Below are 24,374 nucleotides of genomic sequence, written 5' to 3'. Positions count from 1 at the left end.
CCATAAATATCAAATATGGCAGATAAGAAGTGCTTACACTGCGTTTTTGTTTTGTTTTGGGAATAACCTCCAGAGGCTCCGTATGAATTGTAAACCAACTCTGAATACACTGAATGTCTGTGTCTCTTTGTATTTATGTGACTTGCTCATTCTCAGGAATAATGCAGCTGATCTGTCTTTTGTCTCAGTGAATGAGTTTCACATGCTTAAGTATCATAAATGCTAAATTGTCTTAGTAAGCTAACCTCCATAGAACTGCTTTCAGCCTTTTCCCCCTGCTTTGTGCTTTGAAAAACTGCTTTATGATAACATGAGTCAATTTTCCAACAAATAACCTTTTCTTTAAAACTACGGGTTTGACGTCTATTGATATTTTTGTAGTTTATCGTATTCTGAGTGTCTGAATGAGATTCCAATCAGAATTCCAACATTTTCCTATTGCTCCACTCCGATTGGTTAATTCACTTATTTGGCTCATGTTCATTGGTGGAACCCGTCGGTTATTTGCATTGGGTCACGTCACTTCAATCTAACCACAGAAACACTCTTCATCAAGCATGAAGTCACAGCCTGTTCATCTCACACCTGTGAACGGTTTGATGTCCCGCACCAGTTAATGACAACAGCTCCTATAGGATGTGTGTTTAAAAGCTTCAGATGCTTCCATCGCATTGGCTGAGCTTCGCTGTGAGCAACATGTTGCCGTCATGCCAAATTCAATCCTACCTGTCCTGGAGCCGTTTGTTATCCCTCATCCAAAAGCCTGTAGCGTTATTCTGTTAGTGCTCATCAGGAGTTATAATCTAATCAATACACCAATGGCAGTTATGTAGTATAATATAATAAGTTTGTATGGATATTATCAACTGTAAAATAGTTGTATATAAAACTATAAAATCTTTCCAAGTTAGTTTAGCAAGCTAATTGTTAATACCGAAGTAAAACTGTAATTTTTCATTTCTGTTGTATATAACTGTGGTTCTCGAATGGCTTTGCTTTCCGGATGGGGACTTTACATTGAACATCAAGTGACCCAACACAGTGCCATGTATATCATATAAAAAAAATTGTGTATATTTATTGTATTAAATCCAATATTTAATGAACTTTAATTAATGTAGTTAATTATTGAAAATAATACACTGAAAATAAAAGTTACATAGTTAAATATATATATAAAAAAAACTATATAGTGTTTTTTTTATCAGCTAGTAAAGCTAATAATTAAAATAATAATATTTAGAAATGTATTCATTTAATTATTTGCTTAATATATCCAACATCAAGTGACCCAACACAGTGACATGTATATCATGTAAAAAATTGTGTATATCATAATATATTTATTGTATTAAATCCAATATTTCATTAACTTTAATTAAAAAAATAATACACTGAAAATAAGTTACATAGTTAAATATATATATATATAAAAAATATAACTATATAGTGTTTTTTAATAATTTAATCATTTTAATGATCAGCTTAATATTAGTAAAGCTAATAATTAAAATAATAATATTTAGAAATGTATTAGTTTAGTTATTTGCTTAATATATATATATATATATATATAGAGAGAGAGAGAGAGAGAGAGAGAGAGAGATAGAGAGAGAGAGTTAAATAATTGATGTATGTTTTAATTTTAATTATAATTAATATTTTAATTATTAGCTTAATATTAATATTAATTAAGTAATATTTTACAGTCGTATTAGTAAAACACCCACAAAAGTTCTTGGCTTCGGCGGAGCGGTCTGAGGAGGGCTTTGACGGAGGCTTGGCTTTGGCACGACACCATTAGCGTTGAGTCCCTGCTGTCACTGCACATTTTGGGTTATTGGTTGTAAGACTCATGTATCCCCATCGCATGCGCTTCATAACCAGTGTTTTGCATTCTTTTTTTCCCCCTTGGCCCTTCCCCTCTCCTCTCTTTATCCCTCATCCCGTTCCCAGATGTTTCAGCCCATGATTCTGTTCCTCCTCATTCTCGTTCTCTTCTCATCTCTCTCCTACGCCATCATCTTTAAGTTGGTCTTTCTTTTTGCGCTTTTCTTCGTCTTGTAGCCTTCTTTTTTAATTTTTTTTTTTCATTTGAATCATTATTATTTAATTCATAATCATTTTTGGAAGTTACGAACAATGTGTCACCCTTTCTTGCATTTCACACTTTTGAGTTTTGCTTAAACCCACCTTCAGTTCCCCCCCCCCCCACTCTCTCTCGTCTCGTGTATGTGGATTCTGTTTGTCGTTCACCGATCCCCATGCACCTCCCTCTGTCTCCTCTCCTCCTCTCCCTCCTTCACTCACTCACAGGAGTGGTGTCTAGACCGGCACGGTGGCACGGACGGGTCAGCCACAGCCAGGGGAACCCCTGGACTCAGTAGATACGCCAGAACACACAGTTTCAGACCCGAGGTCAGTGCCTCGTTCATCTGCCTCTGAACTTAAAGACCAGATACGTTTCCACATGTCCTTGCAGTGCCTCTGTGGACTTCAAACACCTGATAGCGTCATTAGCAAGATGCTGAACATGCTCAAATATGGACAAACCCAGCCGTTGGGTTAAAATTTTAAATTACATTTTTAACCCAGCGTTTGGGCTTGTCCTTATTTGACCCAAAGTTGGGTTAAAACAACCCAACATTTATATAGGGGTATTACAGATTTACTTTTCTGTAAAGCCTTGGTTATCTTTTGGATGAAAATACAGTCGTCGCTGGAACAATAACATGGGGAGATATTTTCAAGAAAAGTGACTTTTCGACATGCATCATTTTTTTATGAATGTCATGATATTCCTTAAACATTGCGCAAATGGAATATTATGAAAATCCCTTTATTTAGATTTATATTGTTAGATAATTGGCATGTCTTCTGCATGCACAAATTTAAAGGAGCTGTATGTAAGATTGTGGCCAAAACTGGTACTGCAATCACTGTATCCCCTCCCCCTCCCCCCTGACTCGAGGTTGCCAGATATGCTGCAGGATCCAGCAGGAAAGTAGGCTGCTACAAGGAGCTGCAGCTGTGCTAACTAGAGCAGAGCTGGCAACCCGGATGCCGAAACACTACTGACTTCGTGATTGGTAGATAGGTGGAGGGTGGGGCTTCAGGCCAAAACACAAGATGACAACATCAACATCAGTTGAGGGCTGCAACTTCACTTTTTAAATGACAATATCCTGGCCGTACTACTTTTGTCAGTGATATAAGTATTTGAAATGAACATGATTTCTTAATGTCTAGTGACATATCAGGGCCATTTTATGATTAATTGAAATACATTTCTTACATACAGCTCCTTTAACGTGTGTAATAGTAAGCAGACAAATTGACAATAATATTATTTTATTAAACCAAAATGTTTGCCGTTTAATTCATTAATTAATTGAAAATAAATATTGATGTCAATATTATTAAAATTATATATATATACACCGATGACTGATTTTTATTTATTTCAATGAATATACAATATTTTAGTTTGAAAATGTTTTATTCAATTTTTTTTTTATGGGATTTTCTAGTACTAAATTATATTTATGCAGTATTTATAATCCATTTAATCACTTTTTGAGCATTGACCTAAAAATTTAATTTCCAACTTAAACGGTCATAAATCTTGAATGTATAATCACTTATTTCTGAAGTGATTTTAAAGTGAACTTAAAAAATGTATAGAAGTTTAAATTTATTATATACAAAAATATATTTTTTAATTTTTATATGAAATATTTATTTTTCCAAATCATGTTTTACTCAAAAACTGTGAGACAGTCAAAGCCATAAATCTAATCAAGTCGTATTTTAAATTTGAGGTTGATATCTCCAAAAAATGAGCTTTCAGTGAGATTCTGTTTGGGCGCAGTACCAAACGCTTCCACTAGATGAAACTCGTTTCCAATTTATTTCCAATTCGCTCATTTTTGACCACGAGGAGCACAAGTGTGACTATTTGCACCTTCTCTAATCATGCCCATGATTTGTGCGTGCGTGTGTGTTCACAATTCACATAGCAAGTGCCAAGACCTTTCAGGTTACACTTTATTTTAAGGTGTAATTATATATTTAAGTACTGGGTAATAATAATTAACCACATGTACTTACTATAGGGTTAGGATTAGGATGAGGGTTTTGGTTTAGGGTTAAGTGCATGTAATTATGCATAATTTATAGTTATTACTACAGTAATTACATGTAACATATGTAACAATGACACTGTAAAATAAAGTGTTACCCCCTTTCATACCATTTCGATTAAGTAAAAAATTCTTAAAAAAACAAACCAGTCAAAATTGACAGAAGAGCACAAGAAGATCACATGAAAAGCCACAGCTGTCAAAGCCATCCGGAGATAACCAAGGCTTTAATCTGCTTTTTTAACATTGAAACAGTCCAGTGAGAGATGTTTTGGTCCAGTGAGAGTGCTGGAGTGCCTTTCCTTGTGAAAATGTGTAGTACGCATCAAAACAGAGGAAATGTTCACACACTGGTTTTACCATGAAGCTTTCCCATCCTGAAACAAGAATGACCTCAATGTGGTCAGAGATACCAGATCCTAAAAATCTGAAAATCGGCCTGAAGTATTTATGAATACGGCTCCAGATTTCAAAATAAAAGTTTTATTATTTGAAATGGACATGAACTGAACTGGTGTTTGAGCAGAAAGGAAACAGTGTGTGAACATTGTGTCTCTCCCACCAGAACTTAATACTGTGTCTCTAGATCCGTTTCAAAGCCTTGTGTGTTTGCTATGCCTAAACTTAACAAAAAAAAAGTAAAATAACTTATTTATGGCAAATGCAATCCCACAATGCATTAAATATCTAATTATTAGATTATGCATTCAATAATTATTTTATTTCCAAATAAAATATTTTATAAGAATATAATATCAAATTGACTATATTTGGTATATTTATGCTTATTTGAATATTTTGTTGTTAACTTGATGCCCATAGTGTTTTCCAAATCCCTTATGAGAATATTTATGATGTTTTCTATGAAGGCAACAAGGCCGTTTTGAAACCGAGTGTGTTTTAGAGGGAAAGGAAAGCCTATGAGACATTTCAGAATGAAGAGCAATTATTCCCAGCTTGTATATCTTTATTTAATCTAATAAAATGTAATAAATCCTTAATGTAATAAAACTGAATGGAAGAGAGCCAGTCGTTGTAAAATATCACTTCCAATTATTTTACACCAGGTTATTAGATCAAAAACAACATCCCTGATTTATCTGATGCAACTCAATGAAACACTAGACAGCCGAGAGCAGTTCGTTCACTCGAATCATTTAATTCACACCATTGTGATTCTTTTGGTTTCTTCTCACTCCACTCGCAACCACTGCTGTTTATTTAAAGTCATGAATTACGACACTCACCATCCTCTCACGCATACATATGTCTGTTAAATCTGTGACTGTTTGTAACATGAAAACAACGGCTGGATGTGTGTTAATCATGTCATTGGTTAATATGTATGTGCATTTAATTTGTTGTATGTCTATATGGTTGTCTAAGCTTCGGTTTATGTTCTGCTGCTCAACGTGAACTCTACACGCTAACCAAAACAGCTGAAAGAACGTGTATTTAATATACACTATATGAATATGCAACATTTCACATTTACCAGCATCATGCTGCCTTCAAGTCCTCCTGAAGTTAAGTCTTATAGTTTTTTAGTCATTTTGACTGGAACAAATGGACGCAGGTAATTTGATATATTTTCTCACTTTTTCCATCTACTCACAAAACGAAAAAACTAAGACAGACTAAAAGTACAAAAGATGTGCATTAGTTATGCAACTTGATTTTTGCTTTCAGCTAGTTCGTGTAATCTTGCACTTTTCCTCTAAAATCAGCTAAGTCTGTCCAAGACCAGTTATCTTCTGCCATGATATTTTCACTGACTCATCCTCAGAATTCAGGGCTCAAAAACAAAGGCGTTTCTCACTAGTAATTATGACCTGGTGTTGCAGTTCCCATGCGCTTACTCATTAATGCAGTGACTTGAAGGCAGCATATGCTTATTTTACATTATATTTATGCATATGAATCTTCACTCTTATAATTAAAGGGGTCATGACATGGATTTTTTTTTAATTATCTTAATAGGTTCCTTGAGGTTAATTTATAATGTTAATAAAGTTTTTTTGTGCAAAAAATATATATATATATTTTGTGAACAAAAAAAAATGTATATATATATATATATATATGCAGAAAAACTATTATTTTCAACCTTCTTTCTGAGCCTCTGTCTAAAATTACCATTTTTATGCAGCGGCTCCTTTAAGACTTGTCAATAAACGTCCAGTGTTATGATTAAACATCATTGCATAGGAAACAGTATCAACACCGACTCGCTATTGCACGTGTGTTCAAGTGTTTTGAAAACTTTATCCATATAAAACCGTCATTTACAAACAAAGCATTATGAAATGGTTTTGCTCATTGTGATGGAGCTGCTGTCACATTCAATCCAGTTGCTGCTTCATTAAAAGTTTCTTTGCGAACTCTCAATTACACTGTTGCTCGTTATAGAAAACAAAATGCTCCGAACAAACATAAAATCCAAAACACCATTAAAATAAACCATCCACTTGTTCATGAGGCTGGGATCCTTCTGATGTCTGGAGATGCAAATGAGCTGTTTAAACTTGACATTCCTTCACTCCTTCATTTATCCTGTTGTCGGCAGACTCAAGTGTGTGTGGAGTAGGGATGTCACGATACCAAAATTCCAGTAGTCGGTACCGATACCATTAAAATTTTACGGTTCTCGGTACCAATTTCGGTACCACAGCAAAATCTGTTGGAACTATTTTTCTATTTTATTTTACTATTTGAAAAAAATATTAAATTCAATTCAATGACTTTATTATGTATGACGGTAATCATAAGTAAATAATACATATTTACAATAATACAATATTACATATATACATACATACAATTGAAGGCTACATGCTGTTTAAACGTAAATATTGCTTATAAAAAATCAAGTGTAAAATAAGCAACCTTTTATGCACACATTATTATTAGTAGTAGTAGTAGTATTTTTAATACACAGAGACGTAGCTAAATCTACTGTAAAAAGTAGTGTACAATAGCCTAATATAATTTAAGCTGATCAAGTTAAACTGAACTTTTATTTTGACGGGTTGCCGTGAAGACCTTTGAGTTTCTGGGCCCTATTTTAACGATCTGAAACGCAAGTATCAAGCGCGAAACGCAAGTAACTTTGTGGGTGGATCTCAGGTGCTGTTGGTATTATACCGGTGGGATAAATGACTCTTGCGCCCGACGCAAATCTACAATGGATTGGTCTGAAGTAGCTTCATTACTCATCGGTGTGGTTTGGGCGTAACGTGAAATAAACCAATCAGAGTGACATCTCACATTCCCTTTAAGAGCAGGCGCGCTTGTTCCATGGCGGATTGCTATTATAACGGCGGATTTGCCAGGAGCGGTTCACAGCCGAGGAGACCGACGTTCTCGTCAGGGCCGTAAAACACAGAGAAGTGACATTGGGGATGGAGAAACACACCCAAATTAGCTTCGGTTAAACAGGCGTATAATAATTTGGGTAAATCTGTAAGTTAGATTTATGCCTATTTTTTCACATCTTCATGGACACAACAATGATTTCCCTCGTGTGTTAATATTTTTCCTTGTAATAATGTATGATTTGCAAAAATGAAAACTGTTGCTTCTGTGTGTAGATGAGAGAATAAAAGTGTATGTGCGTTGTGCACACGCTACATTGATTATGGCCAAGCATGAGCCCTTAAAATAGCATCTGAATAACATGCGCAACACTCCACTGACTTTAGACGAGGTTTCTCCTGGTCAGTGGCGGAATTGTTTTCTGAAACTGCAAAATAGCACCAGGGAACGTTTGTGCCGGAACACGCCTCCTCTTCTCGCTGAACCGCCCCCGGGAGCGCAAGTTCATTCCCTAATTTACCGACGTGCGTCTGTGGAGGGAAAAGTCCGCTGTGCGAGGGTGTAAATTAGGAATGATACATGCGTCGGTGTACAAAGTCAATTGCGCTGGGTGCAAGATACAGCCCTCTGTGTGTATGATATGACGATAGTTTTTCTCAAATGAAACGGTAAAATGCTCATGAAGTGACTCCCAGAGCGGCTCTGGAGATGAAGTTCATCATGTCATCATATGGTGAGGCAGCAGAGACTGAAAACAGCGCGAGCGTCACTCGTGCTTCTCTGTGTGTGTGTGTGTGTGTGTGTGTGTGTGTGTGTGTGTGTGAGGTAAATGAAACCGCGCGTCTGCGCCATTCATTCACACAGACCAGTATAACATGCAGGGTTAATATTTTATATTTTAATATACACTTTAATAAATACGGTTTAATATACACAGACACTATATATATCGTGGTATATATCAGCTACGCCGATATACGCTTAGATAAACACGGAAGCGACTGAAAGCAGTGGGTACCGTACTACAGAAATTCTGGTATCATCACATTTAAAAAATTTCAGTACAGACTTGGTACCGAAGTACCGGTACTTTTGACAACACTAGTGTGGAGTAAAGTGAACGCACATTTGTTTACTGTATCCAGGGTCAGTCATTGTAATGGACTCTATTTGCTTTTGACTCGACGTTCAAATCCGGCATAGGTGAGTGCCAGTGGGCGGGACTATGCGTCGATGTCTTGCTCTGGAGGCGGGCATATGCAAATGTGTTCACCCATGTGACGTCACGGATCCTCAAAATCAAAACGAGCTGTTTTTGGAGTTTGAATAAATAAATGCTTTGTTCATAATGAGGAGGACGTTTTAAGCTGTTAAATTTGCTGGATGTTTTAATAGTAAAAACAAACCTCTTACATGTCTAAATTTGAATTCTCATGTCATGACCCCTTTTAGACATTTGTTAGAAACTAACAAACAGCAGTACACAAAGCACAGATTTAGTATTTCTTTACTGTAGAAATTAATCTGAATTCATTATGAGCCTCTACATTAATTCTCTTGCATTTGACACCAGAGAGTTTATAAGGAAACCGTTGCAATAAGAATAGTGTCCTAATATATTTTTATTTATCAATATTACAAACATAAAAGCTAATTTCATATTTTCCTCCGTAACCAGCCATGAAACAGTAACAATTTGGACAATCTAGAAAGAGATACTGAAATACCTCTGCCTTGATGCATGTCACAGATGAGTTTATGTTTGCATGAACTTGATGATGTCTCTCTTGAAAGTGCTGGGATATTGAGACTGGTGTTGTGTGTTCTGCTGGGCTCCAGTTTCGTGAGCCGGCTCTGCCTGAGACGGGAATTTCTACCAGAGAGATTCAACTGCGCCTGGACCATGACAGGAGGATGAGAGCTGGACCGGAGGAGAGAGACAGCTTCACTTTATCCATCCCTCAGGTACGTGCGGTTCACTTTGAGGAAGAGGATCAGAGCGGGTGATCGATTCAAAGGCTCCTCACATATAAATCAGATTTGACAACAGTAGTTTATTATGGAGAGATAGACTATATCAGGGTTCACCAATCTCGGTCCTGGAGGGCCGCAGAGTTTAGCTCCAACCAGCTCCAACACACCTGTTTGAAAGTGTCTAGTATGCCTAATGAGACCTTGATTAGCTGGTTCAGGTGTGTTTAATTGGGGTTGGAGCTAAACTCTGCAGGACAGCGGCCCTCCAGGACCGAGATTGGTGAACCCTGGACTATATACTAACCACTAGGTCATACCAGCTTAAAGCCTGACATATGGAATAAAGTGATCATTGAAATAATAAAATTTCAAAAAAATTTAAATGCAAGGTTATTGAAAATTTAGACAAAATGTTTTGTAAAAAAAAAAAAAAAAAAAAAATCTACAAATAAGTTTGCATATTGGTTTTTGTTATTTATTTATTTATTTATTTTATGCATGAGGCTTTTTTGGCTCATATTGGATGATATAGTACAAATATGGAGCTCATAATCCAAGGCTCAAACTGAGCAAAAATGTGCATGGTGCTTGTAATGTAAATTAATGAGATCTTAATAACAGTATATCAGACTATAAAATGCATATAATGATCAATCGTCACTCTATATCTGCCAATATGTCTAAGTAAGCTAATATTTAAATGCTTAGTTTTATGACCAAAGCTCTGTAGTTTTAAAAGATATAATGTGATGAAATACAATGATGATTGAGAGATGAACAAATAAACCTGATGATCATATTTGAGACTCACATTTGAACATGATTTTTCTAAAAAATAAAGTATGGATTATCAAGTAAACTTGCTTCAGTCCAGTAAGTGTTCATCTTGAAATATTACTAACAGTATAAAATTTATTCCTAATCAGTAAAATCAGTGCAGATTTCACAGCAGAAAGACACGTGATCCACGAGCTGAATGTGGACGCTATTACAATCATACTAAAAGGCTTTTACTTGCTATAAAAGTCTAAACTATCAATCAGACGACATGTATTAGATTGTGTGCAACAGGTTTTTCACAATGATTTGATCATGATGATCATTTAGAGGCCTTAGAAACGTGTGTATCAAATATGAGACAGTATGCTTAATAGGGTTTAAGTGGTTAAACTTGTAATTGGCTGCTTTATTGCTGGTCGTCTGACTAGTTTCCCACATAAACCAGCTTGAACCAGCTACTATACTTCCAAACTGCAAAATAAAAAGTAGATCCAGCTGGTTTTTCTAGGAGGATTCACTTTTCTTCTTGCCTCAAAACACCCACATGATCATTCGCTATCTCATTACTCTCTATCTGTCTTATGTCAAGTTAAAGGGATACTTCACTGATTAGCATTAAGCTTTGTATCGGTAGAAACCCGGTAGTATTTTGGAGTGACCGTGCTTCCCTCCCTCATGTCCCCCTGAGACGAGAGATTTCTGGATTGTGTGTCTGGAAAAAAACCTCTGATGACGCAAAAATCGTCATTTATCGTCATCAGAGGCTCTTTTGTCCAGAGGCGAGAGACTCCAGCCAGTAGGAGGAGCTCGTCCCGCATGTCTTCAACCCGCCCATAGGGGGATCTCACGATAAAACGCCGTCTTTTCAGTTTCCAGTCGACTAGTAGCCTAGCTGTATCATTTCTCCCGATACTGCCCTCTGTAACCGGTAGGCGTGGCTTGGGCGTGTCCTCGTAGGGCAGCGAAGCAAGTGCATTCTGGGAGTTGTTGTCTTTCATCCAAAAATACATTTTCTGGCGTTTCTCAGTCTAGAAGGCACCAACTTCTAAAATAATTTCACATTTCTACTACATAAATGACCCAATTTAAATCCACATTCATCTTTCCAGCGGTGAAATATCCCTTTAATAATCATTACCATCACTCTTGTCTATTCTGAATGTGTTTCCTTGTGAAGGAGGAGGAGAGGAGGCGCGCAGAGGCACGGCGAGGACTCGAGCTGCAGGGACTTCAATCCCATGAGCCAACATGGCCGCAGGAAAGAGTCCAGCTGCAACAGGAAGTGAGATTGTTCCGCCACAATATAGTGATCGTGTACATGAAGCTGCGCTGGATCCTCATGCACTGGAGGCTCGGTCGCAGGACAGACGGTGTGGATGAAGGTGCACATGCTGAGGTGATCCAGAATAACTACCCTCGTTGACCCTGAATTGACTGAGCTCAGATATAATTAAAGGGGTGGTTGATTATGATTTGACTTTTCTAACTTTAGTTAGTGTGTAATGTTGCTGTTTGAGCATAAACAACATCTGCAAAGTTACAACGCTCAAAGTTCAAAGCAAAGGGAGATATTTGCTTTTAAAGAAATCGCTTTTTAAGGACTACAACAAACGGCTGGTAGGGACTACACGGGTTAGTGACATCACCAACCCTATAATTTACATAAACCCCGCCCCCAGAACACGATTTATAGATTATCATGACAGAATATGCTAATTAATGACTAGAAGATAATTACACATCAGCTACATAAATTCATCAACTAACCATTCAGAAATGTTGTCTACATGTTGTCACTTCTTGAGTCTCTCCATCTTTCTGACTTCGGTTTGAACATAAAAGGCTAAAAGTTTTTGACATTTTCAGTGCATGTGTGTGTGAGGTAAAAGGACATAAGCTCTTGAAGCTCCGCCCCCTGTGCCGGGAGCAGCAGCTCATTTGCATTTAAAGGGACAGACACAAAACCAGTGCGTTTTTGCTCAACCTAAAAAAAGTGACAATTTTAACATGCTATATAAAAATATCTGTGGGGTATTTTGAGCTAAAACTTCACACACACACTGGGGACATCAGAGACTTATTTGACATCTTGTGAAAAGGGCATTATACCACCCCTTTAACTGTCTGATATGCAAAAAAAATGTGTCTCATTTGTGGCAGTAGGTCATCTGACAAACCATAATAGTTCAGTATTGGAACAGTGTGAATTAGTGTGAGCACATGTTGTATGATTTTTAATTTCACAGTCCATCTGTCATATCTACAACAGCTGCTGTAAACAAATGATAACAATGAAGCTCAGAAACATTTCCAGTGCTGAAATATTAGACTGGATTTTTTTTTTTTTTTTTTTTTTTTTTTTACAGCATGCCAATATATCATGGTTCCTGTAGCTCAAACAGTAGAGATGGCACACCCTTACTGACATGAAGCCTCAGAAGTGAATGATTTGTAATACAATGCATCACATCGACATTAACATTCACTCACACACTCATGAATCTGATATTAGAATGTTTCTAAGCAATTAAATACACAAATATTGTGTGAAATAGTTCATTTTAATAAAAAAGATTTTTTTATCAATTCTGCATTAAAAATAATTTATTGAACAATTGTTTAATTGTGTGTTTAAAAACTTGGGCAATGCATTTAACTAGTAAGTATGTATACCTTGAATGCAATGTAAGTCACTTTAGATAAAAGCATCTGACAAATGCATGAGTACATTAATGATGCATGCATAATCCAGTACTAATCACAAAAGAAAAAATTGTCACTTTGAATAAAGCATGTGGTAAATGACTAAATGTAAACATATATATTTTTTTATTTTTATACATTTAATATTACGTTGATATTTTATAGACTTTTTTATAGTTGTTTTTTATAGATTCAGCGAATCAAGAAATGTCCTGGTCATCTGTCAGGTCAGGATTTACCATACCATACCAAAAAAATAATATATATATATATATATTTTTTTTAAATAAAATCAATAAATAATGAAAAATATAATTAAATTAAAAAACAAAATTAAATATAAATAATAAAATGCAAAATAAAAATATAAATATAAAATAATATATAATAAAAGTTTTAGGGTTTTTTATGAAAAAAAAACCATTTGATTTTATTTCGTTTTTATTTTATTTATTATTTATTTTTTATTCAACTTTAACTGTAAACATTTTCTGTGGTTTCTCTCTTACTTGTTTCTTCAGTACGAACGATTGGAAAACATTCCAGAACTGGCCGTTATGATCGACCAGGGTGATGGAGAGATGGGAAGGGAAGACAAAGTGTGTGGGCAAATCACAGGAAGTGACCTCACAGAGCCCGGCCCTCTCCTGCTGTCTCCAGAGAGATTCCAGCACCAGAAACAGGTCAAATATGTGGAAAAATAATACAAGGGATTCATCTTAAAGGGATAGTTCACTCAAAAATGAAAATTCTGTTATTAGTTACTCAACCTCAAGTTGTTCCAAACCTGTATGAATTTCTTTCTTCTGCTGAACACAAAAGATGATATTTTGAAGAATATGGGTAACCAAACAGGTGATGAATGCCATTGACTTCCATGGTAGGAAAAAAAAATACTATGGAAGTCAAAGGGGCGATGAAACGTTTGACATTTGTCAGATATCTTTTGTGTTCAGCAAAAGAAAGAAATTCATACAGGTTTGAAACAACTTGAGGTTGAGTAATTGATAACAGAATTTTAATTTTTGGGTGAACTATCCCTTTAAAAAGGTATTAACATGAGAAGACATGGTGGTTGTTGCTAATCAATATTCTTCCCTTTATTCATTGAAGGGGAAATAAGAGATGTGTGTAGTGACCTTAAAATCTCCCTCCTTTGTTTTCTGGAGTAAATATTAAAGCAGTGTTAATGTTTCAGGAGCAGTGGTTTAAAGCAGTAAACGTTCTCTCGGCTCTAGTCTATTATTTAACCTCTCTAAGTGCAGGAGTTTGTAAACCACTTCAGTTTAACAAATCATTAAAAGCAGTCACATCATCTTGTTTAGACGTATATGTGACTTTTTCCCTAGAGATCATTTTGCTTATGTATTTCTCAGCGTGCACATGGTTTTAACTGAATTTCCATTTCTGCTGAACACACACTTTTGACGGAAATGCAATTGGCTCCATTGATGCTGTGCTGACCAAGCTTACATAGAAACTAACGAGCTCAGACATGTCCCTTAGTACGATACCGGTTTATCGAACTCTCACTCTTATGACATTACCAATAAAGTGTGTTATTCCTGCACCACTGGCTTGACTAAATTCAAATGCAGTGTGTTTGGATGGAGCTGAATTATAACATTATTTCAGTCAATGGTGAATCTGAAAATATTGTTTATGAAAATTGGTTTGTTTTGCATTTCTGTTTTGCGCCACAGAAACTGCACACTTCATACTTAAAGGAACACTCCGACTTTTTGGGACTTTAGCTTATTCACAGTATCCCCCAGAGTTAGATAAGTCCATACATACCTTTTTCATTTCTGTGCGTTCTGTAAGTGTTATTTGACGCACCCACCGCTAGCCTAGCTTAGCACAAAGACTGGATGTAAATGGATAAGGTAGCATACTAATCCCAATAAGTGACAAAATAATGCAAACATTTTCCTATTTACATGTTGTGATCTGTATAGTCACAGCGTGTACAAATAAGGCTATATGAGACAGAGACCATTTTTAATCGTATAAATACTGGGAACTATATTCTCACTAGGCGTAGGAGCACAGCTACTTGGGCGGAGTGGCTACTTTGTTTACGGAACCATCAACAGGGCGTCTCGTGTGCTGCGCTAATCACTCCGCCCAAGTAGCTGTGCTCCTACGCCTAATGAGAATATAGTTCCCAGTATTTATACGATTAAAAATGGTCTCTGTCTCATATAGCCTTGTTATTTGTACACGCTGTGACTATACAGATCACAACATGTAAATAGGAAAATGTTTGCATTATTTTGTCACTTATTGGGATTAGTATGCTACCTTATCCATTTACATCCAGTCTTTGTGCTAAGCTATATAGGCTAGCGGTGGGTGCGTCAAATAACACTTACAGAACGCACAGAAATGAAAAAGGTATGTATGGACTTATCTAACTCTGGGGGATACTGTGAATAAGCTAAAGTCCCAAAAAGTCGGAGTGTTCCTTTAAGAGAGATTTGATATTAATGTGTCAGAACTTAAGAGCAGGTTTCATTTACACTAACTTTTAACACTAACCTTTGTCGCTTTTGGCTTGCTTAGTTGGGGACATTTAATATTCAACAATATTATTGATCTCCTGCATTGACTCCATTATATGAGAACTGAACTGAGCTGGACATCATTGTTTTCTCCAGAGCGGCTTTATATGTAAATTAACTAAATTAATTTCTTTTTTACAACAAAAACGATCCATCACTGAACTTACTTAAGCTGGACTACAACACTGTTTTCTTCCAGATCTGCTGTACAGCAGAAACAAACTTTGTTGCATTATTTTCCTGTTATCTCTGTAAATCTGCTTTGAAACAGTCTGTATTGTAAAAAGCGCTATATAAATGAAGGTGACTTGACTAACTCTCCGTTTAAGGAAGATGCATTTGAACTGACATGAGGGTGAATAACTAATGACAGAAGTGTTCCTTTAATTAAAGCCACTGAGGAGCGGTGCTGCTGGCTTTATTGTATCATGATTAACTTTCTCACACATCTACTTAATTAATAATACAAACACACAACTACTGAATTCTTTATTGGAAATGCATTTAACTACCCTTCACATGCTTCGTAAAATCTCACTTATTTTCCCTAGAAAGCAATATTATGACTTTTACAAAGTCTTGATTCAGTTTTTGGGCTCTACTAGAACAGGTTTTCATCTTTGAATGTTCATAAATCACATTATTTTTCACATATTGTACATTGTTTCAGTTCCTCTCTTCCCAGTCTGTCAGTAACGCTCTGTTTAGTAGTGATGGGTCGGTCATGAACAATTCATTCACTTTGAACGAATCTTTAATATGACTCGGGACTACTGAGTTGTCTCAGAGAGTGATTCGTTCATTTTGTGTTGACTGCGCATGCGCAACATCCTATGGGTTCTGTACTGGAAACAGACATGATTTTCAGACATGAAGTCTTCGGGTTCGGGTCAGAGTCTCTCTTTCTTCCCGTTAGTCCCATAGAGGCTATGCTGTTGTCGGTACCGGAAAGAGAAATGATTAGTTCATCTCTCGAGTCTTCAGTGTCTGATTCTTTTGATTCTTTCGTTCTTTTGTCACGTGATGAACGAACGATTCGAACCCGAAAACTCGAAACGTGAACTAATCAGTTCTGTATCCGGTACCGACTGCATAGCTCAGTTTATGAGGATGTCACGTGATGAACGAATGACTCGAACCCGAAGTCAATAGACTCGAAACGTGAGCTAATCAATTCTGTATCCGGTACCGACTGCATAGCTCAGTTTACGAGGATCACGGGATGAACGAATGACTCGAACCCGAAGTCGATAGACTCGAAACGTGAGCTAATCAATTCTGTATCCGGTACCGACTGCATAGCTCAGTTTATGAGGATCACGGGATGAACGAACGGCTCAGATCGGGAGGTGAGGTAAACTAACACACTGCATAGCCTGAAGACCCAGATAAATTAATGAATCGTTTCTGTTTCTCATAATTTGGCCTTTTCCTTGCATTGCAATTTTTTTCTAATTCTAAATGCGATCAACATTTGATGTGTTTGGGGAATTTGGCTAACATGTTACATTTTAAATACATTCTGCTGAAATGAACCAAATGACTCGAAAAAGATTTGTTCATTTTTATGAACGAGATTCAAAGAGTCAGTAAAATTATGTGAACTTCCCACTACTACTGTTTAGTTCCTGTCTCTATGAAGCCCCTCCTTCTGAAAAGCGCAATGTGCTCTGATTGGTCGGCTGGAGCAGTGTGGAGCAGTTGTGATTGGTCAATTGGAAATGACACGCCTCTTACCATAACCGCAAGTTTCAACACACTACTAACTAACTCATCCAGGCCCCGCCCCTTTATTCTGCGTATTAATTATTTAAATGAGGAATATTGTGACGTGTTCGTTCCCGAAAGAAAACTCAAGACTACAATGGAAGCGTTTCAGGGAGTTCAGAAACACTGACACTGATATAGAGAAGAACTCCCGCTGGAGGGACTCTGTAACTTTGCAGATCTTTCTCATGCTCAAACAGCATCATTACAGTCCTCTGTGTCTATCTGTGTCTATCTCCAGGCAGGGGAGAGTCTCCGTGTGCTACACGCTCTTCGCTCTCTCCTGGAGGAGTTCAGGGCGGAGCTTCGGGAGGAGGCGCAGCGGCGCTGGCAGATGCAACAGACACTGGCCAATGAGAGAGCGGCGTGGGAGATCCAGCGCGCTGAGATGAGGAGTCACGTCATGAAGGTGCAGAAACAACACTTACATCACAGCAGAATCACCTGTGAACGACTGTACAGCACACCTGCATGATCAGGCCTCAGGCATGAAACCTCAGGCGGCTTGGTCTTCCTCTAATTTGTTACACTCTGCATCAACTTCATTAACAATCACTCATGCAGTCAACAGTCTGATATTAGAATATATATAGAATAAATACACTCAAATGTTATGGGAAATAGTTCACTTTTATTAGATCAGAATTGTTTATCAATTCTGCATTGAAATATATATATATATATATATATATATATATATATATATACATGCATACATAATAATTCATAATAATTCATTATATATATATATATATATATATATATATATATATATATATATATATATATATAATACAATATCTGCATATTTAAAATTGTGTATATATACAATGTAGAATTGGTAAAACATATTAATTAAAATAAAAAAGAATTTAATAATTGTATTAAAAGATACATTCAATTGATCAAAAGTTATATTTATTGATAATACGAATTATAAGAAATGTTTCTTGAGCAGCAAATCAGCATATTACAATGATTTCTGAAGGATCATGTGACACTGAAGACTGGAGTAATGATGCTGAAAATTCAGCTTTGCATCTTCAATAAATTACATTAATACATTTTAATTTATATTTTAATAAAGTAGATTCAAATAGAAAAACAGTTATTTTAAATTGTTCTATTTCACAATATTACTGTTTCACTGTATTTTTGATCAGATAAATGCAGCATTGGTGAGCGTAAGAGTCTTCTTTCAAAAACATAAAAACAAAATCTTACCAATCCAAAACTTTTGAACTGTAGAGTATTTAGCATTTTTCAGCCATTAATCAATTTTATTAAAGTCTAAGATGACTTTCTGAAAGGTCAAATTTGAAAAACTTGGTCTTGTCATAAAACTTAATTTCTTGATATCTTAACCAGACATAAATCTTATGCTTAGACGTCAAGCATCTGCAGTGCCATGCGTTGCTTTCAGCTTACGGTGACTTGCTTGCAGTGGCTGTTTCGGTGTCGTGGAGGTTAGGGAGCGTCTTGAAATAGCCAGCTATATTTAGTGCACTTCGGCCGTCAAACACACTCATGGCCTATTAAAAGGAAGCAGATGTCAGAGAAGCCCTGCTCATTCAGACAGCGGATAGATTGAGGAACATCTGGCTAGACATGAGGGAGGTGTGTTTGGACTTTACTGCACTAATCATAAAGGCAATCTGGCAAACTTAAACATGACTCTACTTAGCTACATAGCTAAATATATAGGCTAGTCTGTGCATGATTGTGTTTTTTTTTTAAGGCTGTTCAGAATTCAACTCTTACCTCATACCGTGCAGTATCCACTATATACTATATACTTTTTGTTGTCATATGATGTCAGTATGTTGCATGTTTAATTCAGCAAGTGGTATCCTATTATCATATTGTAAATAAATCTGGTTATTTAGCGTTTTTAGTAAATTCGTTTTGCATCAACTGCTGGCAATCTGAATAAATAATGAGTCAAGAAGTAGGCTAGATGTTACAGAACACGACTGTAATTACGGTTAATTTGTCACACTGTACATCGAAGCTCAAGTCTAGTGCATTGCATTGTGGGATACAGTGTTCCACACAGTGGCCTTTGGATGTATACTGTGCATTTTGGTAGCGCGTCATTCTGTGCATACATATACAATGCATGCTCTGTAAAGCTACACTCCTAAAAATGCTGGGTTGTTTCAACCCAACTTTGGGTCAAATATGGACAAACCCATAAAAATTTTAAATTATATTTTTCACCCAATGTTTGGGTTTGTGCATATTTGACCGAAAATTGGGTTAAAGGTGCTCTAAGCGATGTCACACGTTTTTTAGGCTGAATTTTTTTTTTGTCACATACAGCAAACATCTCCTCACTATCCGCTAGCTGCCTGTCCCCTGAACACACTGTAAAGAAACGCGGTCTCTGTATAAAGCACAGGCTCCACAAATGACAACAAAAACAAACTGGCCCAGCCTGGACCATGAAACATAACAAACAGTGTTCCAGCCAATAACCGACAAGAATGATTTGGGGGTGGGATGTGGGGGGGTTAGTGCACATGAAGGGGGGGGGGGGGGGTGGAGGAGAGAGAAGCATGAAGAGGGAAGTTAGCTAGAGGAGAGATGTCCTAGACAACGACTAACGTTCGAATTATATTCTCTTGAATATTGATATGGCCGACATACAAAGAGACGACGTTCCGATGAACGAATAGCAAAGAAGAGTGAGAAGGAGAAGGAACGCACGAAGTCCCGAATTTACATCGGAAAAGCCTGTTTCAGGAAGCACGGAAGGGAGGGGGAGGAGGGAGGGTCGAGCTAGCCTGTTTGACAATACTTCGAACATCAACAAGAAGTGACGTCACCCAACATCGCTTAGAGCACCTTTAAAACAACCCAGCGTTTTTTAGAATGTAGAATGAGAAGTATTCTATTCCAAACACACCCTATGCAAGCATTAATGCTCTTCTTCATGTCTCTGCTGTTGTGCATGCAGCTGCAGGAGGTCAGAGGTGAGTCTGCAGGCGCAGATGAAGATGAAGATGCAGGTGTTGCAGACGCGGCTCAACAGGAACGGGAGGAACAGCGCCGTCTACTGGCCGACAGTCACAGCACGGCACTGGAGCTGCACTGGAAACTGCAGCATGGAGAAAAGCGCTGGACCCGCGAGAGGAATGATCTTCTGGAGCGCTTCGAGAAAGAGAGGCAGGAATGGGACCGCAGCTTACGGGATATGCACCACAAGATGGAAAAGGTCTGGGGTGTAATTCCTACTTGTTTTACTTATACATTTCAATACTTTAAATGCGGTATGTAAAAGGGCAGACAAGACATGTGAATGTGTTCAATGCTGGAAAGTAACACTAAATAGTTCAATATAATATTTGTATGTGATTTTATTTGAACAACATAATAACGCGAAACTATATTGGAAGACTCATTTCATTTCAGGTTCATTTAGGTCAGTGCCTTGGAGCAGGGTTTCCCAAATAGGGGTTTTTGAGTTGATGAAAGGCTAATAATTAAATTGAATGTGACATTCGGCATTGTGTTGTATGCGTGTTTTCAGCATCTCAATGCGCCTTGGTTCACAGTAAATGCTGCTTCTCATTAACCATGCAGTAAGTTTAACATGCATTTTGGTAATGCAATGTGTGCTAGGCTAATTTTATTTACATATTCAAAAAAAAAATCTATATATATCTATATATCTATATATACAGTATATCTATCTATATCTATATCTATATCTATATATATATATAAATTTGTGCTGGGCAACGATTAATCACATCCAAGATAAAAGTCTGTGTTAACATTATATATGTGTGTGTACTATACTGTGTATAATTATTTTGTATAAATAAATACACATATGCATGTATATATTTAAGAAATATGTATATACTGTATAGATATATATTTATACATAATTTATATTATATATAAATATAAATATTTTTTATATAAATAACACATTTTTTCTTAAATAAATACATGCATATGTGTGTATTTATATATGCAATATAATTATACACAGTACACACACATATAATTATGTAAACACAAACTATTATTTTGGATGCGATTAATCGCAATTAATCGTTGCCCAGCACTGATATGTATATATATATATATATATATATATATACTTAAATATTTTGCTAACTCTAATTGATTGTTAAATAAAAACAATCAAAATAATATGTTAAAATAAAATATATATATATATATATATATATTTTACATTAGCTGACTAAAAAGTTTGTGAACCCCTTCTAGACAGCTCACTAGGTTTTAACACAGAGCCGATATCTCCTCTCCTCCACCCCAGATGCAGAGAGATATAGTTCAGTCAGCAGAAGGAGGTGCAGCGCATGTCTTCTCCCCTCAGGAGAGCCCGTGTAAGGCTCCTAGATCTCCACGCTCACCCTGCACCGCTGCACACATGCGCTCACACTCGGACTCCGAGGCCACTCCGGCCGGCAGGACCAGACCCTGTGAGGGACACCGGCCCCCGGAGAGCCTGTTTCTGGACGCCCTCTCGCTGGACCCCTTGAGCGAGGCCGAGGTGCCGCCTCCATCACGTCTGGACAGCGAAAAGAGGTTCTCCCATCTGAACGAAGTAAGAGACGGAGCAAGACATCAGTTCACACTACACAATGATGCACATTTCATAGCATGCTTTTTTTATTTATTTAAGGTGCACCTATAATCTCAGTCAAGGTTTTTTGCACCAAAAACATGTCTTTTTTTCACGATTAATCGCATCCAAATGGCGATTAATCGCATCCAAAATAAAAGTTTGTGTTTACATAATATATGTGTGTGTACTGTGTATAATTACATTGTATATATAAATACACACATATGCATGTATTTATTTAAGAAATATTTGCATGTATATACTGTATATATATTTATGCATAAGTTATATATGTAAATATAAATATTTTATACATAAATAACACTTTTTTTAAAAATATATACATGCATGTGTGTGTATTTATATATACAAAATAATTATACACAGTACATACACATATGTAAACACAAACTTTTATTTTGGATGCGATTAATCCCAGCACTAGTTTTTTGTGACCATTATCCATCCACTTTCTGACCCTTTTATTTAAACAGGTTGTTTTTGCTGTTGTAAAAGTTCTGTACTGTATGTAAACTACCTCTATTATGATTGGCTAACCTATTTGCATGTTAAATGAGTAAGAATTATTACATTGTGACTGCATCACAACACACACTGCACTCAAATGTGCTGCACAAAATCTCAAGTTAAAGTTTTGTGGCTTTTAGTTCACTCCAGCATCCGGTTTCAATAGGAAATACACCAACATGAGAAAGAAAGTTTGAGTTCTTAAAGTTTGAGTTCTTAAAGTTTGAGTTTATTTAGTAAAGTCTTTTATTCAAAAGATCAATTTAAAAATAAGATCAGAGGACTCATTTTACTGATAAGACCCCCTTTTAAAACCTTGCTGACAGCATTAAAGATAAATAATATACTGACCTAACCTGGAAGTATTTCATCCCAACCAACACACACACACGCACGCATTATTTCATAAAAAAGCTCTGTTAATGTTTTAACTGTGTTGTTGTTTTAGGCACTGAATGAGATTTCTGAGAGTGGGGATTCTGTCATTTACCCTGAGGAAGAGCAGAGCAGCGGCAGCCTACTCAGGTACACTCTTGTGTGTGTGTGTGTGAGTGTGTGTGAGTGTGTGTGTGTGTGTGTGTGTGTGTGTGTGTGTGTGTGTGTGTGTGTGTGTGTGTGTGTGTGTGTGTGTGTGTGTGTGCTAAATGAGGAAAGTTTTGTTCTTCTCTTGGGAATATAGAAATCAATAGCAAAGCTTGACATAAATGAACTAAATAATCTTATATTTCAATGCTGAAAGTTGTATTATATCCTGATCTTCTGGCCTCTAGACATGGCTTGAGTCTCTTCTGGAAGTCTGATCACTTAGTAACATCCTCACACCTTTTCTCAACAACACAAATTATGTGCAGTGTCATTCATCTCCATAGTACAAATAGTTAGATGCCAAAGTTTACTCTAGTGTAGGGGTTAGGGGTGAGTAATGGGTTTGGTCAAATTCCAAAGTATGAATAGTAAAGGTGATGCTGATCTTAGAAAACACTGCTAATTTGCTTATTGTATGCGCTGTGTGAATACAAAGTCTCAGGAATATATAAATACAAATGTGTGTGTGTGTGTGTGTGTTTATGTACGAGTCGAGTTATTGATCCAATGTCCATTTATCATTGTCCTTTTCAAAGGTCTCCTCAATGTTGTTTCGTTTACTGCAAATAAGCTTCAGTGTCTTTTCCCGACCGTCCCACTTTGAAACTGTACTGATAAATCGATCTCGCTTTGCCCTTGTTTGAGTGTCAGTTAGCTACCATGTTTAGACTGTGATGTTGTTGCTGTTTCCGCAACCTCTCCGGAGAATTACAAATGGAAAGGAACAGTTTAATCTCAGGAGGCTGAAGATTAAACTTCCCAGCAGTAAAGAAAGATAACTTCATCAGTGCATTGGTATTGTTCTAATAATGATACTCCTCCTTTGGGGCTGACACATTAAACCCGGCATGCTGTCTGCCGAGATAGTATCATCAACATGCTCCTTATTAGTGGTTAAACGGATCACAAAACCCACGGTTCGGATCACATTGCAGTTTTTGATGCGCGTGTGGCAAATGTAAATTTGCTTTCCATTTATTCCTTAAATCACACTTTAAGTACTTCGATACCACAGCGGAATATAGCCTGATAACATTCAAACATTACTAAAGACAAGTGAACAGTCAGTAAAAAATAAGATGATAAACTAATTACAAGGATAGATAAACAATACAACCAAATTACAAATAAAGTAAGGCCTAACTGTAGTGTATTCAGGTAGAGACATGTAATAAGTAGGCCTAAATGTAAAATTACAATATTGTATAAAGTAAATATAGATTAAGATTTGTTAAAGCTGTGTTTTGTTGTTTAATTAACTTTAATGACTTAGACAGCTGCATGCATTAATAGGTTGCTGTCACTTTAAGACCGAATGCATGGATCCAATATAATGATACACATTTTAACTGTTTACGTTCACTTTAGACATGTGTTCCCGACTGTGTTTACAATAATACTTGTCTG

The 24,374-nt window shown here is 36.6% G+C and overlaps 1 protein-coding gene across 3 annotated transcripts in view; it reads left to right on the top strand.

Annotated features, from left to right (window-relative positions):
• The window catches only part of mtcl1 (microtubule crosslinking factor 1), an 80,613-nt gene that overhangs the window by 44,057 nt on the left and 12,182 nt on the right, over positions 1–24,374 (top strand). For 2 of the 3 annotated variants that reach the window (XM_079876829.1, XM_079876831.1), the window contains exons 6-13: positions 2,317–2,418; positions 9,297–9,422; positions 11,389–11,607; positions 13,436–13,597; positions 17,487–17,654; positions 20,205–20,462; positions 21,543–21,833; positions 22,831–22,907. In XM_079876829.1, coding sequence (XP_079732955.1) covers positions 2,317–2,418; positions 9,297–9,422; positions 11,389–11,607; positions 13,436–13,597; positions 17,487–17,654; positions 20,205–20,462; positions 21,543–21,833; positions 22,831–22,907 — 1,403 coding nt within the window. The remainder of the gene's footprint in view (positions 1–2,316; positions 2,419–9,296; positions 9,423–11,388; positions 11,608–13,435; positions 13,598–17,486; positions 17,655–20,204; positions 20,463–21,542; positions 21,834–22,830; positions 22,908–24,374) is intronic. The other variant, XM_079876830.1, reaches the window with a different exon arrangement.

The sequence above is a fragment of the Squalius cephalus genome (genome assembly GCF_949319135.1).
Source record: "Squalius cephalus genome assembly, chromosome: 7".
Taxonomy (NCBI): Eukaryota; Metazoa; Chordata; class Actinopteri; order Cypriniformes; family Leuciscidae; genus Squalius; species Squalius cephalus.
This window is presented reverse-complemented; position numbering and strand designations above follow the sequence as displayed.